At 40.7% G+C, this 23677-nt stretch overlaps 1 protein-coding gene across 2 annotated transcripts in view; it reads left to right on the top strand.

Moving 5' to 3' along the window:
- shq1 (SHQ1, H/ACA ribonucleoprotein assembly factor) overlaps positions 1–23677 on the top strand; it is a 184408-nt gene that overhangs the window by 20526 nt on the left and 140205 nt on the right. For both annotated transcript variants that reach the window (XM_060919254.1, XM_060919253.1), the window contains exons 2-3: positions 13862–14038; positions 14237–14301. In XM_060919254.1, coding sequence (XP_060775237.1) covers positions 13896–14038; positions 14237–14301 — 208 coding nt within the window. In that variant the 5' untranslated portion in view covers positions 13862–13895. The remainder of the gene's footprint in view (positions 1–13861; positions 14039–14236; positions 14302–23677) is intronic.

Here is a 23677-nt window from a genome sequence, read left to right as displayed (position 1 = left end):
GTTGTGAAGATCAGACCTTGATAGATCCCTGTTCTTTAAATAAAACAGGGTGCCCACTCACACCTGATTGTCATCCCATTGATTGAAAACACCTGACTCTAATTTCACCTTCAAATTAACTGCTAATCCTAGAGGTTCACATACTTTTGCCACTCACAGATATGTAATATTGGATCATTTTCCTCAATAAATAAATGACCAAGTATAATATTTTTGTCTCATTTGTTTAACTGGGTTCTCTTTATCTACTTTTAGGACTTGTGTGAAAATCTGATGATTTTTTGGGTCATATTTATGCAGAAATATAGAAAATTCTAAAGGGTTCACAAACTTTCAAGCACCACTGTGTGTGTATGTATGTGTGTGTGTGTGTGTATATATATATATATATATATATATATATATATATTTTTTATGTTCCACTGTTGAATTGAATAAGTTGACTTAATTAAAGTTTACTGTTCTTTGAAAGTGTGTATTTGCATCATCTTTATTATTTTTCTAGTGGCATAAAATTGTCTTGAAAAGACATCAACAATAATATCGTTTATCGCAATAATTTCTCAGACAATATACGGGTATCGTCCAACAAAATTTGTTATAGTGACCGGCCTAGTCAGTGCCGCCATTTTGAAAACAAACAAAATATCGCACAAAAATGAGTGTAAATGATAATTACTGCCTACTTTTTTTCAAACTTTCCTGATTGCTATGAAAACAAACAAAACTTCCAGCTCGATTATGTCAGCATTCGAAAGAGGGCGCGTGCGTCTTTTGACAACGTTGGCAGATGTTGGTCGCTTTGATTTCCGCTGTACGTTCTACGATGTCTCGCACAGGTCTCAACGAGTCTCGTTTACGGCCGTTGCTTTGAAATATGGACTGATCTATTACATAGAATATTTCAAACACTCATAACTTGCTATAGCAGCGACAAAATAGCGATCAAAAATGCGTTCCTATATTTAATAAAATGAGAGAGAGAATTTTGATGATAAATTTGCCTTCAGTTCACCCTTAAAGTGCATATCCTGGACCAATTTCGTGATGTTTTTTTTTTTTTTTTATGAAAGTATGTCCCTTTACACACTCATCCAGAAGGGTAATTTTGCATTAGGCCATCTGTCTACAGCAGAAAAAAATAAAATAACAAAACACGTCTGGAAAAATCCCAAGAGAGTCTGGAGCCAGATTCGTGACGTCACCTGCGGAAGCGCCAGCAGGCTGCGTGAGCTTTGCACGGTTTCAGTGCACAGCCTGTGTAGACCAAGTTTAGCAGCTAGCGATTTTTGCATTGAAATATGGAATTGTCACCTGAGCGCTGGATGGAACTGCGTCTTTCTTCAGATCGAGTTGCCTCGCGAAGCCCATTTCCCACTGCAAATAGTTCTCAAAGTCGTCGGGCTTTATGAAGTGAGCCCCGCAAATAATGCTGTAGTCTGTAGCCAGTTTTTCCGGGTGCCTCACACGAAGCGCTCCCATTTCTCTCTCGTCTGGTCTTTTGGGAAACGATGAGTACTAATCCCATCAAGATTGGTGTTGCTACACCCTCCTACGATACATCTGTTAACCATTTTAATCATTACGCGATAACGTTGAAGAAATGTACAGAAAACCACCAGGTCGTTTTCTCATAAACAAACCAGTGCTGACGTAGGATTCAGAAGGAGGCGTCCCGCACGCGACGTCACGAAAATCAATGTTTCCCGGGAAATCCAAATGCCAAGTTTTTTCAGAGGCGGACCAATTCGCCTCAAATGGCTTGATTTCAACTGAATTTTTCTGGTATTGCGCAAGGTAAAAAAATTGCGCAAAATGCGACAGATATTTGACCGAAGTTTAATATAAAATAGGAGACTTACATTGATCTCGCTCCTGAATTTACCCGTGATATGCACTTTAACTAGACCATGTAGTTGAGAGAAAATACGGGTGGTGTGATGTGCCATGAAGTGCATCATTTTTGGACAACAGGACAATCTGAAGTGTTATTCTGCTTGTTATAGCCACAATAAAAGTTATTTTCTCTGCCTCTCTTATAAAAAAAAAAAAAACAGCTCGTCATTGTACAGAGAAACTGGAAAGCATAAACTCCTCTGTCCTAGTCTTTGATTATGTGGAGTGTTTGCCGTACAAGTTCTTCATGAATGAAAATGTGTACAGTGATGTACCAGTATTAAGATTAAAGTCCATGGCCCTATATATTTGAGACACGTTTTACACAATGCCACATATGCTGATGAGCTGGACCTTAAAGGTTCAAGGCTGAGACAATGCAAAGTGAAAACCTGTGGCAGAAAGTATCATGTACTGCTTTTTAACTGCCAGATGGCCAGGGTGTAGAGGAGTACTGCTGTGGTGTCCAGATGTGTTCTCATGATGCCACATGCTTTGCACACTTAACTCCTGTCACAGATGTAGCACATGGTTAAGAGTGAAGGGGAGCAGCCATTGTAATATACCACACCATGAATGTGGCTGAACAGTGTGATCTCCCTCACTTGAAGTAGTAGTGCAGGGATGTGAAATAATGCACATCTATGGCCCTTATTATGTGCAAGTGTCTTTCCTGCTTCAGTGGATGACTGAACAGCCACCAGATGGAGTTGGAAAACTGTCTTAACACTACGAGACAAAGCCTCACAGCTTGAAGTAGGCTGTCTCAGATGTTTGATACGAATACTTTTATTGTCCACAATGTGGAAATTTGTCTTCAGTTTCACCACAAACATTTAAACAATTAAACATTAAAATCACAATACACAAATCAAGCATTCAAGTACTACATTTTGTAAAAACAGAAGAAGAGAAAACTAAGTTATTAAAAAAATACATTAGCACTAAAAAGAGTGTTTAAAAGAATGAAATGGCTGAAAAATAATAAATATCATATATAATAATAAATAAGTAATCAAACCAATAAAAAGGACTGGGGTGAATTAAGTAAGAATCCCTGTATTATTTATCACCCTTATTCCTTTTGGGACGAAGGAGTTTTTAAAGATGTTCTTATTAGCGTTGGGCACTCTAACGCTACGTTCACACTGCAAGGCTTAATGCTCAATTCCGATTTTTTTGTGAAATCCGATTTTTTTGTGAGGTCGTTCACATTAACAAATATATGCGACTTGTATGTGATCCTCAGTATGAACGAAAAGCGACCTAAAAGTGTTCCGCATGCGCATTGCAGGATACGACGATGTCACACGCAGTGAGCATGGCCAGTGTTTACGGAAGTAAAACCGCCCGGTTGCAGTATGACCCATCCAATCTAGCTTGAATAGCTGTATCCCCCCAAATGGAAATCAGCTCCCTAACCTCTGCGTCCTTCCATTGAGAAGATTCAGAACCTTCACAGCCCGAAGCGTCCCTCGCATTGACGTCATGCGCAGGGGCGCAGATACGTTTTTTGAACTGGGGGGGGGGGAACAAAGCTGCCAGCAAACCAACCCCAACCCCGATATGCCTGTCAAACTTGTTGTGGGTTACCATAGCAACCAAGCTCGAGCTCGCAACCTGTGCAGTCTGCGCAGCTCAACCAACCGAATATCAGTCTTTGTTTTGTTTTATGCAAGTTGTTGCAACTGTGTATACACTGCCGTGCACCTCAATAAACCGAATGGTAATTAGTCTTTTGATTTTTCCGTGAGGTTTGCCTTATGCAAAGAAAGACAGCATAGACGTTTTTTCCTCCCTATAAGTGGGGGGGACCGAACGAAGTGAATTTAAATCTGGGTGGGACGAATCCCACCCGTCCCCCCCCATCTGCGCCCGTGATTATGCGCCATGTTGTTGTAACTTTTTTTGAGAGACCCGCCGCCTACTTCAGCGCAGAATAGTGACGTTTGTGGCTTGTTGATGACGTGTAAGTCGGATGAATGCGACCTGGCGGTTCAGACTGAAGTCGCATATGAAAAGAGCGGATAGGAATCGGAATTAGGACCACATATCCAAACGGCCTGGGTCGGATTTGAAAAAATCGGATCTGTGTCGTTCATATTGTCAATAAAAGATCGGATACAGGTCACATATGGGCGAAAAGATCGGATTTGAGTCACTTCAGCCTGCAGTGTGAACGTAGCCTAAAATACCTCCCAGAGGGTAGAAGCTCGAATTCACAGTGGAGCGGGTGGGGAAAGATCATTTATGATTTTCCTGGTTTTGTTTAAAATCTGTTCATCTCCTTACTCTCTCCCGTACACCTCCTCTAGAACCCCTCTTTTTAAATTTGGCCTTGGGCCTTGTTTTAGTTCGTTTAAGTTCAGGGTATACAGTGGGGCAAAAAAGTATTTAGTCAGCCACCAATTGTGCAAGTTCTCCCACTTAAAAAGATGAGAGAGGCCTGTAATTTTCATCATAGGTATACCTCAACTATGAGAGACAGAATGGGGGGAAAGAATCCAGGAAATCACATTTGTAGGATTTTTAATGAATTAATTGGTAAATTCCTTGGTAAAATAAGTATTTGGTCACCGACAAACAAGCAAGATTTCTGGCTCTCACAGACCTGTAACTACTTCTTTAAGAGGCTCCTCTGTCCTCCACTCGTTACCTGTATTAATGGCACCTGTTTGAACTCGTAAGACGCCTGTCCACAACCTCAAACAGTCACACTGCAATCTCCACTATGGCCAAGACCAAAGAGCTGTCAAAGGACACCAGAAACAAAATTGTAGACCTGCACCAGGCTGGGAAGACTGAATCTGCAATAGGTAAGCAGCTTGGTGTGAAGAAATCAACTGTGGGAGCAATTATTAGAAAATGGAAGACATACAAGACCACTGGTAATCTCCCTCGATCTGGGGCTCCACGCAAGATCTCACCCTGTGGGGTCAAAATGATCACAAGAACAGTGAGCAAAAATCCCAGAACCACACGGTGGGGACCTAGTGAATGACCTGCAGAGAGCTGGGACCAAACTGACTCAAATCCTGCAGTGCCATATGTGTCCCCCTGCTTAAGCCAGTACATGTCTAGGCCTGTCTGAAGTTTGCTAGAGAGCATTTGGATGATCCAGAAGAGGATTGGGAGAATGTCATATGGTCAGATGAAACCAAAATAGAACTTTTTGGTAAAAACTCAACTTGTCGTGTTTGGAGGAGAAAGAATGCTGAGTTGCATCCAAAGAACACCATACCTACTGTGAAGCATGGGGGTGGAAACATCAAGCTTTGGGGCTGTTTTTCTGCAAAGGGACCAGGACGACTGATCTGTGTAAAGGAAAGAATGAATGGGGCCATGTATCGTGAGATTTTGAGTGAAAACCTCCTTCCATCAGCAAGGGCATTGAAGATGAAACGTGGCTGGGTCTTTCAGCATGACAATGATCCCAAACACACCGCCTGGGCAACGAAGGAGTGGCTTCGTAAGAAGCATTTCAAGGACCTGGAGTGGCCTAGCCAGTCTCCAGATCTCAACCCCATAGAAAATCTTTGGAGGGAGTTGAAAGTCCGTGTTGCCCAGCGACAGCCCCAAAACATCACTGCTCTAGAGGAGATCTGCATGGAGGAATGGGCCAAAATACCAGCAACAGTGTGTGAAAACCTTGTGAAGACTTACAGAAAATATTTGACCTCTGTCATTGCCAACAAAGGGTATATAACAAAGTATTGATATGAACTTTTGTTATTGACCAAATACTTATTTTCCACCATAATTTGCAAATAAATTCTTTAAAAATCAGACAATGTGATTTTCTGGATTTTTCTTCTCATTTTGTCTCTCATAGTTGAGGTATACCTATGATGAAAATTACAGGCCTCTCTCATCTTTTTAAGTGGGAGAACTTGCACAATTGGTGACTGACTAAATACTTTTTTGCCCCACTGTATATTAAAAATATCCCCGTACAGATCCTCTTGCGTTGCTGAAGATTTCAGAGAAAGTAAGAACTCACGAGTGTAGGTCAGGACACTGAGATTCCTACCGTGAGAGTCTTCAAACGCCCAAGCATTGAGGAGGCACAAGGCCAGGGCCAGCCACAGAAATATTCCAGAACTCATCTTCATTTTGTGCAAAATGCAGTATCCATTCACTCACGTAAAATCCACAAAAATCACAAAAACACGAACTCAAACACAACAGGTGAAACTCAGGGTCAGCAGCAGAGCCGCGCCCCCAATGACGTACATCCCTTAGGATTAACTAAAGACGACAATAGTCTGGAATAAACAAGTGACAATGTTAACTTGTTTTTTTAAAAAAAAAAGTATCCTGATTATAAAAAGTACAACCCCAAATCAGCAAAAAAGTTGGGACGGTATGGAAAATGCAAATAAAGAAAGTAAGTAGTGTTCTCTAAATTTACTTTGACTTGTATTTCGTAGCAGACAGTATGAACCCAAGATATTTCATGTTTTTCTTGTCAGTTTGTTAATATACATCCTTTCCCGCATTTCAGGCCTGCAACACGTTCCAAAAAAACCTTGGGATGAGGGCAATTTAGGGCGAGTAATGAAACAAAAGTAATGATTGAAACCGGTGATGTCAACAGGTGATTGGACTCATGAGTTGGTACAAAATCAGTATCCAGAAAAGGCCTAGTCTTTGGGGAGCAAAGATGAGTCGAGGATCTCTCCAGTTTGTCAGCAAATGCATGGGAAAATTATTGAAATGTTTGGAGGGATTTGGATATTTCACCCTCTATGGTGCATAAGTTCAAGGAATCTGGAGGAACTTGGGTGTGTAAAGGGCAAGGGCACAAGCCTAAGCTGAGCACCTGTGATCTCCGATCCCTCAGACGGCACTGCATCAAGAACCGTCATTCATCTATGGCTGATATAACCACATGGGCTCAGGATTACTTTGGCAAACCTTTTGTCAAGCTCTACAATCCAGAGTTACATCCACAACCGCCAGTTAAATTTTTAACTGCGCAAAAAGGAAGCCTTCTGTTAACTGTGTCCAGAAGCGCCATTGACTTCTCTGGGCTTGGAGGCATCTGGGATGGACCATCACTCAATGGAAATGTGTATTGTGGTTGGATGATTCAGTATTCCAGGTCTTTTTTTAGAAGAAGAAATGGACGCCGTGTGCTCCAGGTCAAAGATGAAAAGGACCATCCAGACTGTTAACAGCAGCAAGTCCTAAAGCCAGGGTTTGCCATGGTATGGGGTTGTCAGTGCCCTTGGCAAAGGTAACTTACACTTCTGTGATGGCAGCATTAATGCAGACAAGTATGGTGAGATTTTGGAGCAACATATGCTGCCTTCAAGACGACATCTTTTCCAGGAATTTTTCAACAAGCCAATGCAAAACCACATTCTGCACACATTATAAAGGCAGGGCTGTGGAAGGAGAGGGGGTGTTCCCTCTGTCCTCAACAGAGAATGTGTGGTGAATTTTGAAATGAAAAATATGACCATGACGACCCCATACTGTCGCATACCAAGAATGGGACAGAATAACACCTGAAATACTTCATCACTTGGTGTTTTCAGTCCCTAAACGTGTGTTGTGAGAAGGAACGGCAACATTATAAAGTGGTAAATGCTTTACTGTCCCAACTTTTTTGAAATGTGTTGCAGGAATCAAAATTGAAATGTGTTTATGGGGTGGGGGGTAAAATTCACGAGGTGAAACATGAAATAATGTTCTGTTGTATTGTTTTGCATGTAATACAGGTCAAAGATTACGTGCAAGTCATTGATTTCAGTTTTAATTCCAATTTCAACGTCCCGTCCCAATTTTTTCTGATTCGGGGTTGTACATGTTGAATAATAGAACTTGCATACAACAGGATTAAACTTTACTGTTATGTAGGTGAAATAAACATCAAAGATGCTTTACTAGAAGTATTCTCAAAATAAGATAAGGTAACAGCATACCATAAGATGCTTTGTGAATCGTGTAGAACTTGCTTATCAGAACACATGTATGTACAAGCAAAACATCCAATATAACGCCTTGTTGCTTCTAATGGTGTTATTTTGAATTGGCCATAATATTGTGCACTAAAATACTGTTTGAATGGGGTAATATCTCTGGACTTTCCATATATGGCTAAAAGTGTATGGACACCTGATGCTCACACCCACATGTGGTTCTTCCCCAAACTGGTACCACAAAGTTGCAAGCAAACAATCATCTAGAATGTTTTTTTTTTGTTTGTTTGTTTTTTGTATGTTGACGCATTAAGGTTTTCCTTCACTGGAACTAAGAGACCCAAACCAGTTCTAGCATGACAATACTCCTGTGTACAAACCAAGCTTCATGAAGACATGGTTTGCCAAAGTTGGAGTGGAAGGACTCCAGTAGCCTACACAGAGCCCTGACCTCAACCCAACTGAATACTTTTGGGATGGCAGCTGTGCACCAGACCTTCTTGCCTGACATCATTCTCCAACCCCTTGCGCTCTTGTGGCTGAATGAGAAAATCCCCAAAGCTATGCCCCGAAATCTAGCAGAAAGCTTTCCCAAAATAGTGGAGGCTGTTGGAGCAGCAAAGTGGGAACAACCCTTGATTTTTGGAATGGTTTGGAATAGTCTTCGTCTTCTTTTGGCTGCTACCGTTAGGGGTCACCACAGCAGATCATCCTTCCCAATTTATGATCTGCACATCACCGTTCCCCCTGGGTTCTGAAAGCTATTCTCCACTTTTTTCCTTGAAAAATAAAGTCAAAGAAGTATTCTTTACTTGTTTCCCACCTAGTCTGTATTTTTTTTTCTTAATTGCCAAATTAATACAGGTTTATATCAACCAAACTGGCACAATTCCTCTCCATTATATATAAAATTTGGGCTCCACTCCAGACTCTGATAAGAAGGACTTGACTTGATTTTGGACAGCCTGTGCACCATCAAGCTAAAATAGTTTGAGCTTACTTCAGGTTATTTTAGCATGACATTATTCAAAAGAGATATTAGGACTCCCTTTAGTCTTCACTTCAACACAAAACTTGATTTCAACTGAACTGTTTCAGTTCAATTGTAACTGAATCGAGAAGGATCTTGGAACAATCAACAGTGAAGGAATCCGAATTTCCCATCGATTTACAAACCGAACACAGAATGACATCGCGGTTTGCATCATACCGTTAGCCACAGGAACTCAACACGCCTCACCGCCCGAAACATAGAGCCCTCCAGTCGCTTGCCAGCTGACCCCTGTATTACTGACACTGCCCGATGTGCTAGGGGACAGTATGGGTTCTGAGCGTGCCTCCCCCTTGGCTGTTTCAACCTTTTAAATCCTCTTCAGTGCTTGAAGAAGCCCAGAAAACTTCCTCAGCTTAGACTGCGCCATTTTTCGGTTCACACAGAGATAATTGCACCGCCACATCAGGCCGATTAAGACGCACTGCGATTGGTCAATAATTTGGCGCTCTTGGTCATTTCGTGTTGTCGAAAGATGACAAATTAATCACTGTGACGATTGCTAGTAATTTTCTCTTCATCATTGATGGATTATGCTAGTCAATCACGAGCGTGACGAGTGCCAGCGGGAACCCTGGCATATTTGATTTGGCATAAGTTTTACACCAGATGCCTTTTCTGACGCAACCCTCCCTAATCTATCCGGGCTTGGGACCAGCACAAAGGATGCACTGGCTTCTGCAACCTCAGTAGCTGGGTATTTCTACCTAATCTGCATGTCTTTGAACTATGGGAGGAAACCAGAGCACCTGGAGGAAACCCACGCAAGCACGGGGAGAACATACAAACTCCACACAGGAAGGCCACCATCGGTTGTGAGGTTTGCAGGGCTCGACGTTAACTTTTAAACCCACTTGCCCTGGGGGTTCATTTCCACTTGCCCCCCAATATTATCACTTGATTAAGTTTATTCTTAAGTCTGGTTATTGGTTACTTTTTACTTGTAACGGACAATAACGGTTTTATCCAAAATAGTTTTTCCTGCCTTAGTCGATTTATTTCCATTTCACATGCATGCAGCTGTTGTTAAAGTTCAGTGTGTTTGTGTAGAACTCTCTCAGACTGTAGGTTTATTACTCAATAATGTAGAAATCATAAAATAGAAATCTGTAACAAAGTTTGTATGAAGAAAACAATAGGGTGCCAAGACTTTTGAACAGTACTGTGTTTGAGAATATTTATACATCCTTTTTTTTAATTATTATATCGTCCACCTCTAGGTTTAAAGGAAAAAAATCTGCGCTACATCATGACCGACAGGATAACGTTTGAGTTTAAAATTATTGTTTAGTGTGTCGGTTGTGGGTGTTTTTTATATAGACCGGGCAAGTTCCGAAGGTTTGTTTACATCTCACTTGCGCGCACTTTCACCGCCAGGGGGCTGCCATCGTGATGTCATTCAAGGCAAACAGACTGGGAGCAGTTCTGTGTTTACTTGCGAACCGAGCTCACGTGTACGGACTTTGGTTGTGTGAGGTTGTGTAAAATGTCTGAAAGCGATAGTGATTTTGAAGTAGGAACTCTCCAAATTGAATATCGAGAGGTGAAACCATATATGTATGAACCCATGGCCATTGTGAAGCCATAGTGGATATAAGTAACGATTACTTGACAGTGCGCCGGTACGCCACATTAGCCTGCCATCCGCGGCATTTTGCAGTGTCAATATATTGGGCCTGACATCTCATCTCGTCTATCAATGATTTTTTTTTTTCAACTACCAAGCATTTACAGTGGGGCAAAAAAGTATTTAGTCAGTCACCAATTGTGCAAGTTCTCCCACTTAAAAAGATGAGAGAGGCCTGTAATTTTCATCATAGGTATACCTCAACTATAAGAGACAAAATGAGAAAAAAAAAATCCAGAAAATCGCATTGTCTGATTTTTAAAGAATTTATTTGCAAATTATGGTGGAAAATAAGTATTTGGTCAATAACAAAAGTTCATCTCAATACTTTGTTATATACCCTTTGTTGGCAATGACAGAGGTCAAACGTTTTCTGCAAGTCTTCACAAGGTTTTCACACACTGTTGCTGGTATTTTGGCCCATTCCTCCATGCAGATCTCCTCTAGAGCAGTGATGTTTTGGGGCTGTCGCTGGGCAACACGGACTTTCAACTCCCTCCAAAGATTTTCTATGGGGTTCAGATCTGGAGACTGGCTAGGCCACTCCAGGACCTTGAAATGCTTCTTACGAAGCCACTCCTTCGTTGCCCGGGCGGTGTGTTTGGGATCATTGTCATGCTGAAAGACCCAGCCACGTTTCATATTCAATGCCCTTGCTGATGGAAGGAGGTTTTCACTCAATCTCATGATACATGGCCCCATTCATTCTTTCTTTTACACGGATCAGTTGTCCTGGTCCCTTTGCAGAAAAACAGCCCCAAAGCATGATGTTTCCAGCCCCATGCTTCACAGTAGGTATGGTGTTCTTTGGATGCAACTCGGCATTCTTTCTCCTCCAAACACGACAAGTTGAGTTTTTACCAAAAAGTTCTATTTTGGTTTCATCTGACCATATGACATTCTCCCAATCCTCTTCTGGATCATCCAAATGCTCTCTAGCAAACTTCAGACGGGCCTGGACATGTACTGGCTTAAGCAGGGGGACACGTCTGGCACTGCAGGATTTGAGTCCCTGACGGCGTAGTGTGTTACTGATGGTAGCCTTTGTTACTTTGGTCCCAGCTCTCTGCAGGTCATTCACTAGGTCCCCCCGTGTGGTTCTGGGATTTTTGCTCACTGTTCTTGTGATCATTTTGACCCCACGGGGTGAGATCTTGCGTGGAGCCCCAGATCGAGGGAGATTATCAGTGGTCTTGTATGTCTTCCATTTTCTAATAATTGCTCCCACAGTTGATTTCTTCACACCAAGCTGCTTACCTATTGCAGATTCAGTCTTCCCAGCCTGGTGCAGGTCTACAATTTTGTTTCTGGTGTCCTTTGACAGCTCTTTGGTCTTGGCCATAGTGGAGTTTGGAGTGTGACTGTTTGAGGTTGTGGACAGGTGTCTTTTATACTGATAGAGTTCAAACAGGTGCCATTAATACAGGTAACGAGTGGAGGACAGAGGAGCCTCTTAAAGAAGTTGTTACAGGTCTGTGAGAGCCAGAAATCTTGCTTGTTTGTAGGTGACCAAATACTTATTTTACCGAGGAATACCAATTAATTCATTAAAAATCCTACAATGTGATTTCCTGGATTCTTTCCCCCCGTTCTGTCTCTCATAGTTGAAGTTTACCTATGATGAAAATTACAGGCCTCTCTCATCTTTTTAAGTGGGAGAACTTGCACAATTGGTGGCTGACTAAATACTTTTTTGCCCCACTGTAAATGAAAAAGGTAAAAATGTTTACCTCCAATCTTCTCCTTTTTGCTTGAGCATTGCTGGTCCGTTTATTCTTTGACTGCTTGATTTTGTGCTCGAATTTTGTTGGAACAGCGTCAGGTTTGAGCCTTCTCTGTCCAACACTTGACACCTAAACTCTCCAACAGATGGGGATTCTTCAAAAATGAATCGTTGTCGAAGTGATCGGAGCACAGAGTGGCGTATTTACCCAGCTGCCAACCCTCTCCGTTCACGCGCACAATCTGCTATCTCCGCCTCGTCTCCTCTTTCGGAAAAAGCCAACCCTCTCGCTTCACGCGCACAATCCGCGCTCTCCGCCTCGTCTCCTCTTTCAGAAAAAGCCAACCCTCTCGCTTCACGTGCACAATCTGCTCTCTCCGCCTCATCTCCTGTCTTGGAAAAAGGTAAAAACTTCTTCCTGAACCGGTCCCGTTGTTACAGTTCACTGCACAACAATAAGGCATAGTTTTTCTTTGGAAATTCCCGAACGCACGTCTGCACTCAAGCCGAACGGCAATGCAAGTAAACGGAAGTGGACTCAACTCAAGAGGTTTGTTTGTCTTGAATGACATCACGCGCTGGGTGGTCACAAAATCGCCGAACAGAAATTTGCCGCAATCTGCGCTAACTTATTTTAATTGTTACTTATTAACAATACTTCTTGGGACCGTAAGAAAATTACAGAGGGTTTTTTAACATATAAAGTTTCAAATGTGCATAAATTGAAAACCGTTGCCCATGACCTTTTAAGGCTTGCTTGCGTGAAAGACGGTGTCTGTCTGACCCCAGCTGTAATTATCATGTGATGCGTGACATCATGCACAAGGGGTCTATAAACAGTACGTGTACCATACTACAACAGCGGGGGTATATAAAATAACTTGCAAAGCAGTAAATGAAACCGAGACTAAGAAAACAGCCAAGACATGATGGCGGATACGGAGTGAGGGACGCTTTTAGGAACTGGAATAAAATATCAAAAAGCCTAATTTTTGTGGTGCTAGTTTGTAATATATGCTCATTCCAATTTGCCCAGTCGGGCATGTCGGGGACATGTTTCACTTGCCCCGGGTAATCGGGCACTCCTTAATGTTTAGCCCTGGTTTGGGGGGGAAAAAATACCTTCTTACTGTGAGGCTGTATTGGATAGTACATGGGATTATTTTTACTGGTCGTGTGTCTTTTTTTTTTTTTTGACCGTTAAATACATTTTCCCCCGCAGATGGGTGTGCACACAGTCTGTAAAAAATTACCGACGTGATTCTTTCAGATGCGTCTAAAATCCTAGAGATACTCTGGCAATCATTACATTATTACACCTTCCCATGCAAAACTAATCCAGTCTGAATAGGGCAATAGACAATATAGGTAATTACTGGCACAGACTTAGGTGAGGATCACAGACTGTTTTCTGTAATAACCATTTTTTCAGTATCAAACTTGGTTATCCTTGAATAGCAATTCAGAATACGACACAAGTACAGCTTGAGTGTGACTTTCGCTCGTACACATGGCAATGTGAATGTTGTGTGTTGTGGCATTCTTCGAGAAATGCATATTATTGCAGCAGTACTGAAGCTTCACATCAGCTTCACATTCTTGATAAAGCTGTGAACGACTCATTCTTCTTCTTTCAGCCACTCAGCTGCTGAACAGTTTCAGGCGTACATCATGATAACCCCAGCATTTGAGCTCAGCCAAGACTCGGACTTCCTCACGCTGGTTATCCGCGTTCCTTACACGAGAACATCCGAGTTTGACATCTACATAGATGGCGAGGACTTCAAATTCTACGCCAAGCCCTATTTTCTCAGGTGACTGTCCTGCAGATAAGTGTTTTTATGATAATCTTTGAAATGGAGTCAAAGAGCAAAGAAGGACTTTACTCGGTTATAGTATAAAGCTAAATCCATCCTGACAATGTTTTTACGTCACGTTCAGTTAATAATTGAGGTCCAGTTATGGAATTTAGGTCTATATATTTCTAATTTTTAAAAATTTTGTCCTTACAGGTTGACTCTACCTGGAAAAATAGTCCAAGATGGAAGAGAAAAGGCTTCATTTGACATCGATAAAGGTAAAATTTTCATTATCGGGAGGACTTTTTCATTTTAGCTACAGACATGCTGTGGTGCTAGTAAAGTCAGTATTTCTTGGGTTTCATGTGACATCACATCTGCCTCATTAGTTATTCAGAACTTTAGCTGGTGGTCTACCAAAGCTCAGTTGGCAAAGCGTTTGTACGGAGAAGGTGCATTGCTCATGTGAAAAATGCCTTACGCTTGCGTTGTTCGAATCGATCAAACTGTGAAACTGATAAATGTTTCTTCAGGGTTCCCCGTGAACTAATAAAAAAGGGTGAACGAACACAGGATTTCACAAAAAGACGTCGAGAAAGGTGGCTTTTGAACCTCTCACTGAAATTGAAGGGAGCCGAGTCGAAGCGTGCTCGAGTTTGCAGTGATCACTTGGTGAAAGGTTTGTATTTCCCTCTCAGCTATGGCGTTAGTGTTTTCCAAGTACTTTTCTTGCTATGTGTCGTTATTTTACGGTACTTTTTTTAGTCACAAAGCGCTAAAGTCCGCAGCTGTTTCTTTGTTTACTCCTCACAAAGTCCATATGCATGAAGGTTGCGACAAAATTCTTCCCCTGCCGTACAGTGCGCCGTGATCACTTCTCCGTCTTGTTTAACTAAGATCCAGGTCTTTAAAGGGGTTTCAGATGATCTTTGTGAATGATTTACCTGAGAGATAAGAGCCAACACAAGTGAGAATCAAGCAAACTGTTTGTTTACACTTCAACTTGCAGCGCTTCGTTGTAAAGACGCGAACGAAAAGCTTAAACAAACCCCATAATCACACGGGCAGAAACAACGCAGGATTCATTGGGCAGCGACTTGATAGCGAGGTCCTTTACCCAGCCACGTACAAAAAAGTTGTAAGCCTCTACACTCTTCCACGCTTTCATCTGTTTTGCGGTGTAGAAGGACGTCTGCAACACCAGATAGTTCGAGATGTCGGGGAACTCGACTGAAGGGTAGTTTTCGAGATTGTATAACAAATCCTTCTTTCCCAGACTGTAGGGCTCGATTCCATTGCACATAGCGATCTCCTGAATGTATCTAAAGCCAGCAGTGGCTTCTAGATTACAAGCGTACCCTGATAAGTTATCGCTAGTTGTTTGCACTACAGCAGCCATTTTGGTTTGCTAGACCACCCAGCTGTTTTACCGGAAGTGAAATTGCTAAGAAAGGTCACGTGACTGAAACCCAAGAATTACTTACTTACTTACTAGTACGCATCATCCAGTCTCTGCAATCCCTTAACCCTTTGGTGACTGACCCCTTGAAAATGGTTCCTCCAGGAACCATGACGTTTCAGTTGTCAAGACAACGGAAAAACTAAAATACAAATACAAGAGCATTTTGTTTTGTGCACAAGAGCATTGTGACGTATCTTTCTGTTTTTGTATTTTAGTTTTTCCGTTGTCTTGACAACTGAAACGTCATCGTTCCTGGAGGAACCATTTTCAAGGGGTCAGTCACCAAAGGGTTAAACACGATCCCAGTTCCTGGGAACAAAACAAAATTTATTTTTTTCGTGGTCCGGTTTCCATCAAATCCTGCGCTCTGATTGGCTGGCGAGTGGGTCCGTAGCCTACGGTACGGACCCCGGTTACGGACCTCTGACGACTCGCTCATTCACAATAACAAACAACATGGTAGCAATTTTTGTTTTTATTTTTTGCATTTCTCAGGAGAATAGCATTAATTTTACAGCATGGGTAGTGATAACGACAGTGTTCACAGCGGAAGCGAGTTTTACTACCCTGAGGAAGAAGAAATAAAAGATAACATTTCAGGAGAAAGCTAAAAACCTCTAACTGTTGCTAACGCCAAGCAAAAACATGGCTGAATCCTGAATGATTCAATTTTGTATAAATAGGGGATTACATAGGTGGCAAAATGTAGTTTTTTTTTTTTTTTTCTTTTTCCTGCCATGGAAGTGCACTTGTATACCGAGGAGGAAGCCATTTGCATTACAGCCGTGAATGAGGATTCAAAATGGCGGCTTGGCTCGGTTTTCCCTTTCGGGTGCTCTTGTTTTCTGTTAGAATTTGGTAAAGAAAAAAATGAATATATTATTTACCAGCTTAAGGTCGGTCCGTATGGTGAAATACCGTGACCTCGGCCCAGAGGGCCTCGCTCAGTACTTTTCAAGACCTCGGTCATGGTATTTCACGATACGGACCTCCCAGCTGGTAAAACAATATTGTAAGATTTAATTTTAATTTTATCTAATAGTGGATGGTACAATAATTACGAACACTAACAGAATCAGCACATTTCAGTTGTAGCTGTAGTCATATAGTAACTATAATCATTCTTGTAATAATAATTTCAATAGACAGTTAATGTTCAGTTCCCTTTTCATTTATTCTCGATTCAAAGGCACAGGTGAGTCACACAGTTTGATCAGTGTGTCATGGACAGTAACAATTTTATCCAAAATAGTTTTTTCCTGCCTTATTTGATTTATTTCCATTTCACATGCGTGTAGCTGTTGTGAAGTTCAGTGTGTTTGTGTAGAACTCTCTTGAACTGTAGGTTCATTTCTACACTCTGGTTCCACGGTGACATTTTGCACAGGACTGTGTTCCTTTTGATAACAGAAACAAAGCTCCAGCATTATTATTATACTGATTCAAGACTCTCCACAGCTTAATATACCCTAAATTATTCATTCCTCTGCTACTAGAACTTTTCTTTCTGAATGTGTCTGCATATATTGGTGTTATGGTTTTGTGGATTTATGATGATTATGCTTCTTCACCAATTTAAAAAAAAATCAGCTGCATTCTGTCCTCTCCAAAATAAATAAAATAAAGCTCTGGGCAAGTGGAATTGTTTGTCGGGTAAGTATGTTTTGGGTGCTGCTCGCCCATTGGGCAAGTAAGACTGGGAGATTTTTTTTCCAGGACTGCTTATTATGTCAAGAACCGCTCAACTAAGTAAAGAGAAATGACATCCATCATTACTTTAAGGCATGAAGTGACTTTTTTTAATTAATAAAAATAAAGAAAAAACATTTAATTAGAAGGTGTGTCCAAAATTATGACTGGTACTGTATATTTCGATCCCTAATCAGCAAGCCTGAAGTGAGAGTTGTAAGGAAAAACTCACCGAGACAACATGAAAAAACCTTGAAAGCAACCAGAGTCAAAAGTAATCCATCCTCTTCTGGGTGACTCCCAAGAGATTTGGGATTATAAACCATTACTCTTCGAAAACATGATGAATATAAAGACAAACCGTATCAAGTATGCTGAAAGGATGTTCATTATAAAAAAAAATGATTACAGCAGCTGCTGTTACTTACAACCACAATTCCAAAAAAGTTAGGACTCTGTGTAAACTGTAAATAAAAACAGAATGTGAAGATTTGCAAATCATGGAAACCCTATATTTCACTGAAAATAGTACAAAAGTGACATATCAAATGTTGAAACTGAGAAATTTTATTGTTTTTAGAAAAATATATGCTCATTTTGAATTTGATGTCAGCACCACATTTCAAAAAAGTTGAGACGGGGCAAGTTACCACTGTGTTCCATCACCTCTCCTTTTAACAACACTCTAAATGTTTGGGAACTGAGGAGACCAGTTGCTGTAGTTTTGAAAGAGAAATGCTGTCCCATTTTTGCCTGATATACAATTTCAGTTGCTCAACAGTTCGGCACCTCCTTTGTCATATTTTGCGCTTCATAACGCACCAGATGTTTTAAATGGAAGACAGGTCTGGACTGCAGGCAGGCCAGTTTAGCACCTGGACTCTTTACTACAGAGCCATGCAGTTTTAATTTGTACAGAAAGCGGTTTGGCATTGTCTTGCTGAAAGAAGGAAGGCCTTCCCTGCAAAAGATGTTGGCTATATGGCAGCATGTTATTCCAAACGTGTATATATCATTCAGCATTAATGATGCCTTCGCAGATGTACAAGCTACCCATGCCATGTGCAGTAATGCACCCTCATACCATCACAGATGCCGGCTTTTGAACTGTGCACTGATAACAAGCCGGATGGTCCCTCTCCTCTTTAACCTGGAGGATGTGGTGTCCATGATTTCTAAAAAGAATTTCTACTTTTGATTCGTCAGACCTCGGGACAATTTTCCACTTCGCCTCAGTCCATCGTAAAAGAGCTTGGGGCCAGAGAAGGTGGCGGTGTTTCTGGATATTGTTTATATCTGGTTTTAACTTGCATTTGTGGATACAGTAATTAACTGTTTTCAGAAAACCATCGTCTGAAGTGTTCCTGAGCCCATACAGTGATCTCCACTACAGACACGTGTCTGCTTTTAATGCAGTGTCTCCTGAGGGCCTGAAGATCGCAGGCATCCAGTGTCAGTTTTCAGCCTTGTCTCTTGCATACAGAGATTTCTCCAGATTCTCTGAATCTTTTAGTGATATTATGTACCATAGATGATGTGATCTCCAAATTCTTTGCAGTTTTACATTGAGGAACGTTATTCTTAAATTGTTGCACTGTTTGCCCATGCAGTCTTTCACAGAGTGGTGAACCCCTCCTCATCTTTACTTCTGAGAGACTCCACCTCTCTGGGATGCTCTTTTTATACCCAATCATCTTACTGACCTGTCTGTTTTTTTTTTTTAACATTACACAACATTTTCAGTCTTTTGTTGCCCCTGTCCCAACTTTTTCGAAACGTGTTGCTGACACTAAATTCAAAATGAGTATTTTCATGAAGCAATAAAATTTCTCAGTTTCAACCTCTGATATGTCGTCTTTGTACTATTTTCAATGAAATATAGGGTTTCCATGATTTGCAAATTATTGTATTCTGTTTTTATTGATGTTTTACAGTGTCCCAACTTTTTTGGAATTTGGGTTGTACAAAGCTACAGAATCTCCAGGTAAGGTTATCCACTGAAACAAGGGTGAGTATTGGGCTTAAACTGTGTTCGGGAGTGCAAATTTTTAAGGTGTCTAGTTTATAACAATTTACAGCAGCAGAATGTGGGTCACAAGTGCAGAAAGCTGTAACCTTTCCGGATGAATTAGCCAGGCCCGAAGGGCAAAACGAGCCACGGTCATAGAGGTCCAGTACAAAACAGTATTAAAGTCTTTTTTTTTAAGCATAATTATTCTCTTTGCATGTTGTTAACTGCTGGATACATTAGAATGTTTATTTAGCCAATATAGTATATCTGTAATGCCAGATGGTCTCCTTTATGTTTTTATCTGGGAACGGTTCCAATAATTAATGTTACTTTCTATAATGAGACGCATTTCTCTGTAACATTTTAATTTTCTTTAAATGATCATTTGGATAAATTGTGCTCCCGTATTTGATCTGTAGTGATGGACATAAAATATACACTGAAGACAAAATTTATATATGCTAAAAAAAAAAAATCCCATTACTGTAGATTCAACAACATCCTGTTGTTTTGCCAGTGGAGACGCCCAAACCCGATTTCTCAAAATTCACCCAGAGGGAATTTTATCAAATTTAAAGCCAAAAGGCGTGAAATTTTTACAACAATCATTTAACGAAGGATTGAATCATGTTCATTTACGGCACATAGTTTATAATACTGTACTTATTAATTCTTAAAAAAATAACTTGCCACATACAAATATGAAAAGGTCTCTGCATCTGTACTCAAATCACATCCTTTTACATTTTTTTTTCTGAAAGTGAAAGGAAGCTATGACGAGCTCAGCAGGGAAATAATTAAAACATTTCTGCAAATATGTAATTCATGGTTGTTCATTTGACTGCTTTATTTAGAAGTAATAATCACAGTCTAGTCATTTTAAGTCAGACGCTTGGTGTATGATTAAAATTTATAGTTCAGTTTATAAATATTTAGAGGCGAGCCTGCCTCATGTTGTAATAGCATGTAATTATTATGCACACATTAGTGTATTGTTCTGTAAAGAAAAAAGAGAAATTGCAGTGTTAGTAGTGCATGGCAGTTGCACTGCAATTACCATTATTGCTTTGAATTCATTCTCTCACTTCCATTTCTCTGACACCAGTGTAATGGATGGCGGGGTATTAAAGGAACGAGCATTAAGATTTCATTTGTTTTATTCTTCTTATTTTGGTTTGGTTTACTGAGTAATGAGCTAATTTGCAGAGAATGAGAGCACCGTTTTGCATTCAATTCAAAAGACATCAGTCAACTGATCCATTTCTTCTCAGTGGGATTTAAAAGATAGAAAAAATTATCTGAGGTTAGTATGCTTAGTCTTGGAGCTTTTAGACTTTTACATCCAGGATGAAGAAGAGTCAAAAGCATATCTGAATATGCTCGACTGAAAATAAACATTATTAGTTTATAACAGTTTAACCCGATAACCACAGAGCAAAACAAATATACAGGACATTTACATCAAATCAATGTATTCCCCCCCCCCCCCCCCCCCCCATTTTGTGGTTTGTCATCTTGCCAAAGTGTACAAATATAAAATTCAAATGTATGGATTTCAGTTCTGTAATTTACCATTCATTTGCAAACCAGGAGCACAAACAGTGAAACTATTACAACGACTGTGTGGTTGTTTTTGGGTTTTTTTTCTGCAACAGCTAACTTATTGATGGCATGAAAATAGTATAAACTGTTTATGCGCATGCCATGGTTACAGCTGGTGGTTGGTACAAAATATTGTGGGCTAATTATCTAAGTGTGTGGATAATCAGGAAAAAAAAGACCACCACCAGAAAAAAATGTTATGATAACCCCATGACCAGTATTACAGTTTCATTACATCATGGTATCTGCATAGTTTTATATTACACAACTGTTTGTTTTGGGAAACTGTTAAAAATATTCCTCTTTTTAATATTCTTTAAAGATCCTTTATAATGTTTTTGAAACACACTTCCCCAATGAGAGATAAAATACAGTCAAGCCGGAAAGTCTGCACACGCCTTTCACCTTCTCCACATTTTATTACGTTACAGACTTATTCTACAATAGATTGAGTTCATTTTTTGTCACAAAATTCTACACAAAATAGCCCATAATGACAAAGTGAAAGCAGGTTTTTAGACATTTGTGCTAATTTATTACAAATCAAAATGTAAAATATATGTACACAAGTGTGCACACCCTTTGATATGACCCCCAAAAGTGAGCTGAGGTGCATCTTGTTTCCACTGATACTGCTCGAGATGTTTCTACAACTTAATTGGAGTCCGCCTGTGGTAAATTCAATTGATTGGGGATTGCCAACACCTGCCTATATAAGGTTCCAGTTGACCGTGCGTGTTGGCGCAAACTCCAAGCCATGGGGTCAAAGGAATTATCTGCAGACCTCAGAAACAGGATTGTGTCAAGGCATAGATCTGGAGAAGGGTACGGAAAAATTGCTGCAGCTTTAAGAAGTTTGGAACCACCAAGAATCTTCCTAGACCTGGCCGCCCGGCCAAACTGAGCGATCGGGGAAGATGGGCCTTGGCCAGGGAGGTGAGTAGGAACCCAAGGGTCACTCTGACAGAGCTCCAGCGTATCCTTGTGAAGATGGGAGAACCTTTCAGAAGATCAACCATCCAGGCAGCACTCCACAAATCGGGCCTTTATGGTAGAGTGGCCAGACAGAAGCCACTCCTTAGTAAAAGGCACATGACAGCCCGCTTGGAGTTTGCCAAAATGCACCTGGAGGACTCTCAAACCATGAGAAACAAGATTCTCTGGTCTGATGAAACCAAAATTGAACTTTTTGGCCTGAATACCAAGCGTCATGTCTGGAGGAAACCAGGCACCGCTCATCACCTGGCTATTGCCATCCCTACAGTGAAGCATGGCGTTGGCAGCATCATGATGTGGGGATGTTTTTCAGCAGCGGGAACGGGGTGACTAGTCCTGATAGAGGGAAAGATGAATGCAGCTAAGTACACCGAGATCCTTGAAAAAACCTGCTCCAGAGCGCTCTGGACCTCAGACTGGGGTTAAGGTTTACCTTCCGACATGACAACGACCTGAAGTGCACAACCAAGAGAACAAAGGAGTGGCTTTGGAGAGTCTGTGAATGTCCTTGAGTGGCCCAGCCAGAGCCCAGACCGGAATCCAATTAAATATCCAGCGGTCTCAAAAGTAGCCAGTCACCGGCGGCAAATCGCCGTCTGTGGCTTGTTATGCCGCCGGCTATTGTCAGTCGGGTCACAAAATTTAATATTAAATATTTCTGACAGCAAAAAAAGTTGTGAACGTAAATTACATCCACTATGTCATATATGTCCGTTACCGCGTCAACTTTGTTTACATCCTTGACATGAGTGCAGCCATTAGCTGTGTTGCCAGATTGGGCGGTTTTAAGTGCATTTTGAACATATTTTGGGCTGTAAAACGTCAGCAGTATCTGGCAACATATTTTTTTACTTAATACAAGAAATTAATGGATGCCAACGTTTTTTCCAAAATGGTATTTTATTTTCCATTGTTTAGGCAGCTTCAGCATCATACTGTGAGATTCTGTTCAAATTGTTTTTTTCTTCTATGAAGCCTGAGCCATTTATTTTATTAGTTTATAATTATTGTTTAATTTAGTCTTCAGGAGAGACTGCCTGCACACAGTACTAGTATTAATAGTTTTTTTTTCTTACATGAAAGCTGAGGCATTTATATTATATTTTAAGGTAACTTGTTGTGCTGTGAGGTTCTCTGCACTTTAACTTTTGAACCAACAGGTGCATTTGGATAAGTAAAGCCTATTTTTCTGCATTTTTGTAGTCCTGGTAATCTTTTATATTGGTAAAGTTGTTTATAGGACCATTTCTCAGTGTCTTTTTGTTTTTTTAATCAAAAGTTTTTCAGTAATAACTTCATATTAACATATCACTCAATTTTAAACAACCCCCCCCCCATGGGCTGCCCCCATAGTCTCCAAAATTTCTGTGGGAAACACTGGCATGCGTAACAACGCTAATCAAGCTAATCAAGGGAGATATATATATATATATATATATATATATATATATATATATATATATATATATATATATATATCCCTGCACGCTTTACGTGCATTATGTCTGCTGCTGGCAGACATTTTACCATTTTGCACCCTGCTGTAAATTATTTGTACCCTGCTATTCTCCCAAACTTTGAAGCCCCTGAATATCTGTGGAAGGAGCTGAAAATGGCTGTGTACCAATGCTCCCCATCCAACCTGACGGAGCTTGCAAGGACATGCCAAGAGGAATGGGCAAAAATGTCCAGAAACAAGTATGCCAAGCTCGTAGCTTCTTTCCCAAGATGCCTTGAAGCTGTAATTGCTGCCAAAGGTGCATCAACAAAGTATTAGGCTAAGGGTGTGTGCAGATATGTAACCCCTAAATAACCTATTTTTGTCAGTAAAATACAATTGCATATTTTCTAAAAGCCTGTTTTCACTTGGGAATTATTGGCGATTGTATGTAGG

This window comes from Neoarius graeffei, chromosome 4 (genome assembly GCF_027579695.1).
Source record: "Neoarius graeffei isolate fNeoGra1 chromosome 4, fNeoGra1.pri, whole genome shotgun sequence".
Lineage (NCBI taxonomy): Eukaryota > Metazoa > Chordata > Actinopteri > Siluriformes > Ariidae > Neoarius > Neoarius graeffei.
Note: the sequence above shows the minus strand (reverse complement) of the source record. Positions and strands in the feature narration are given on the sequence as shown.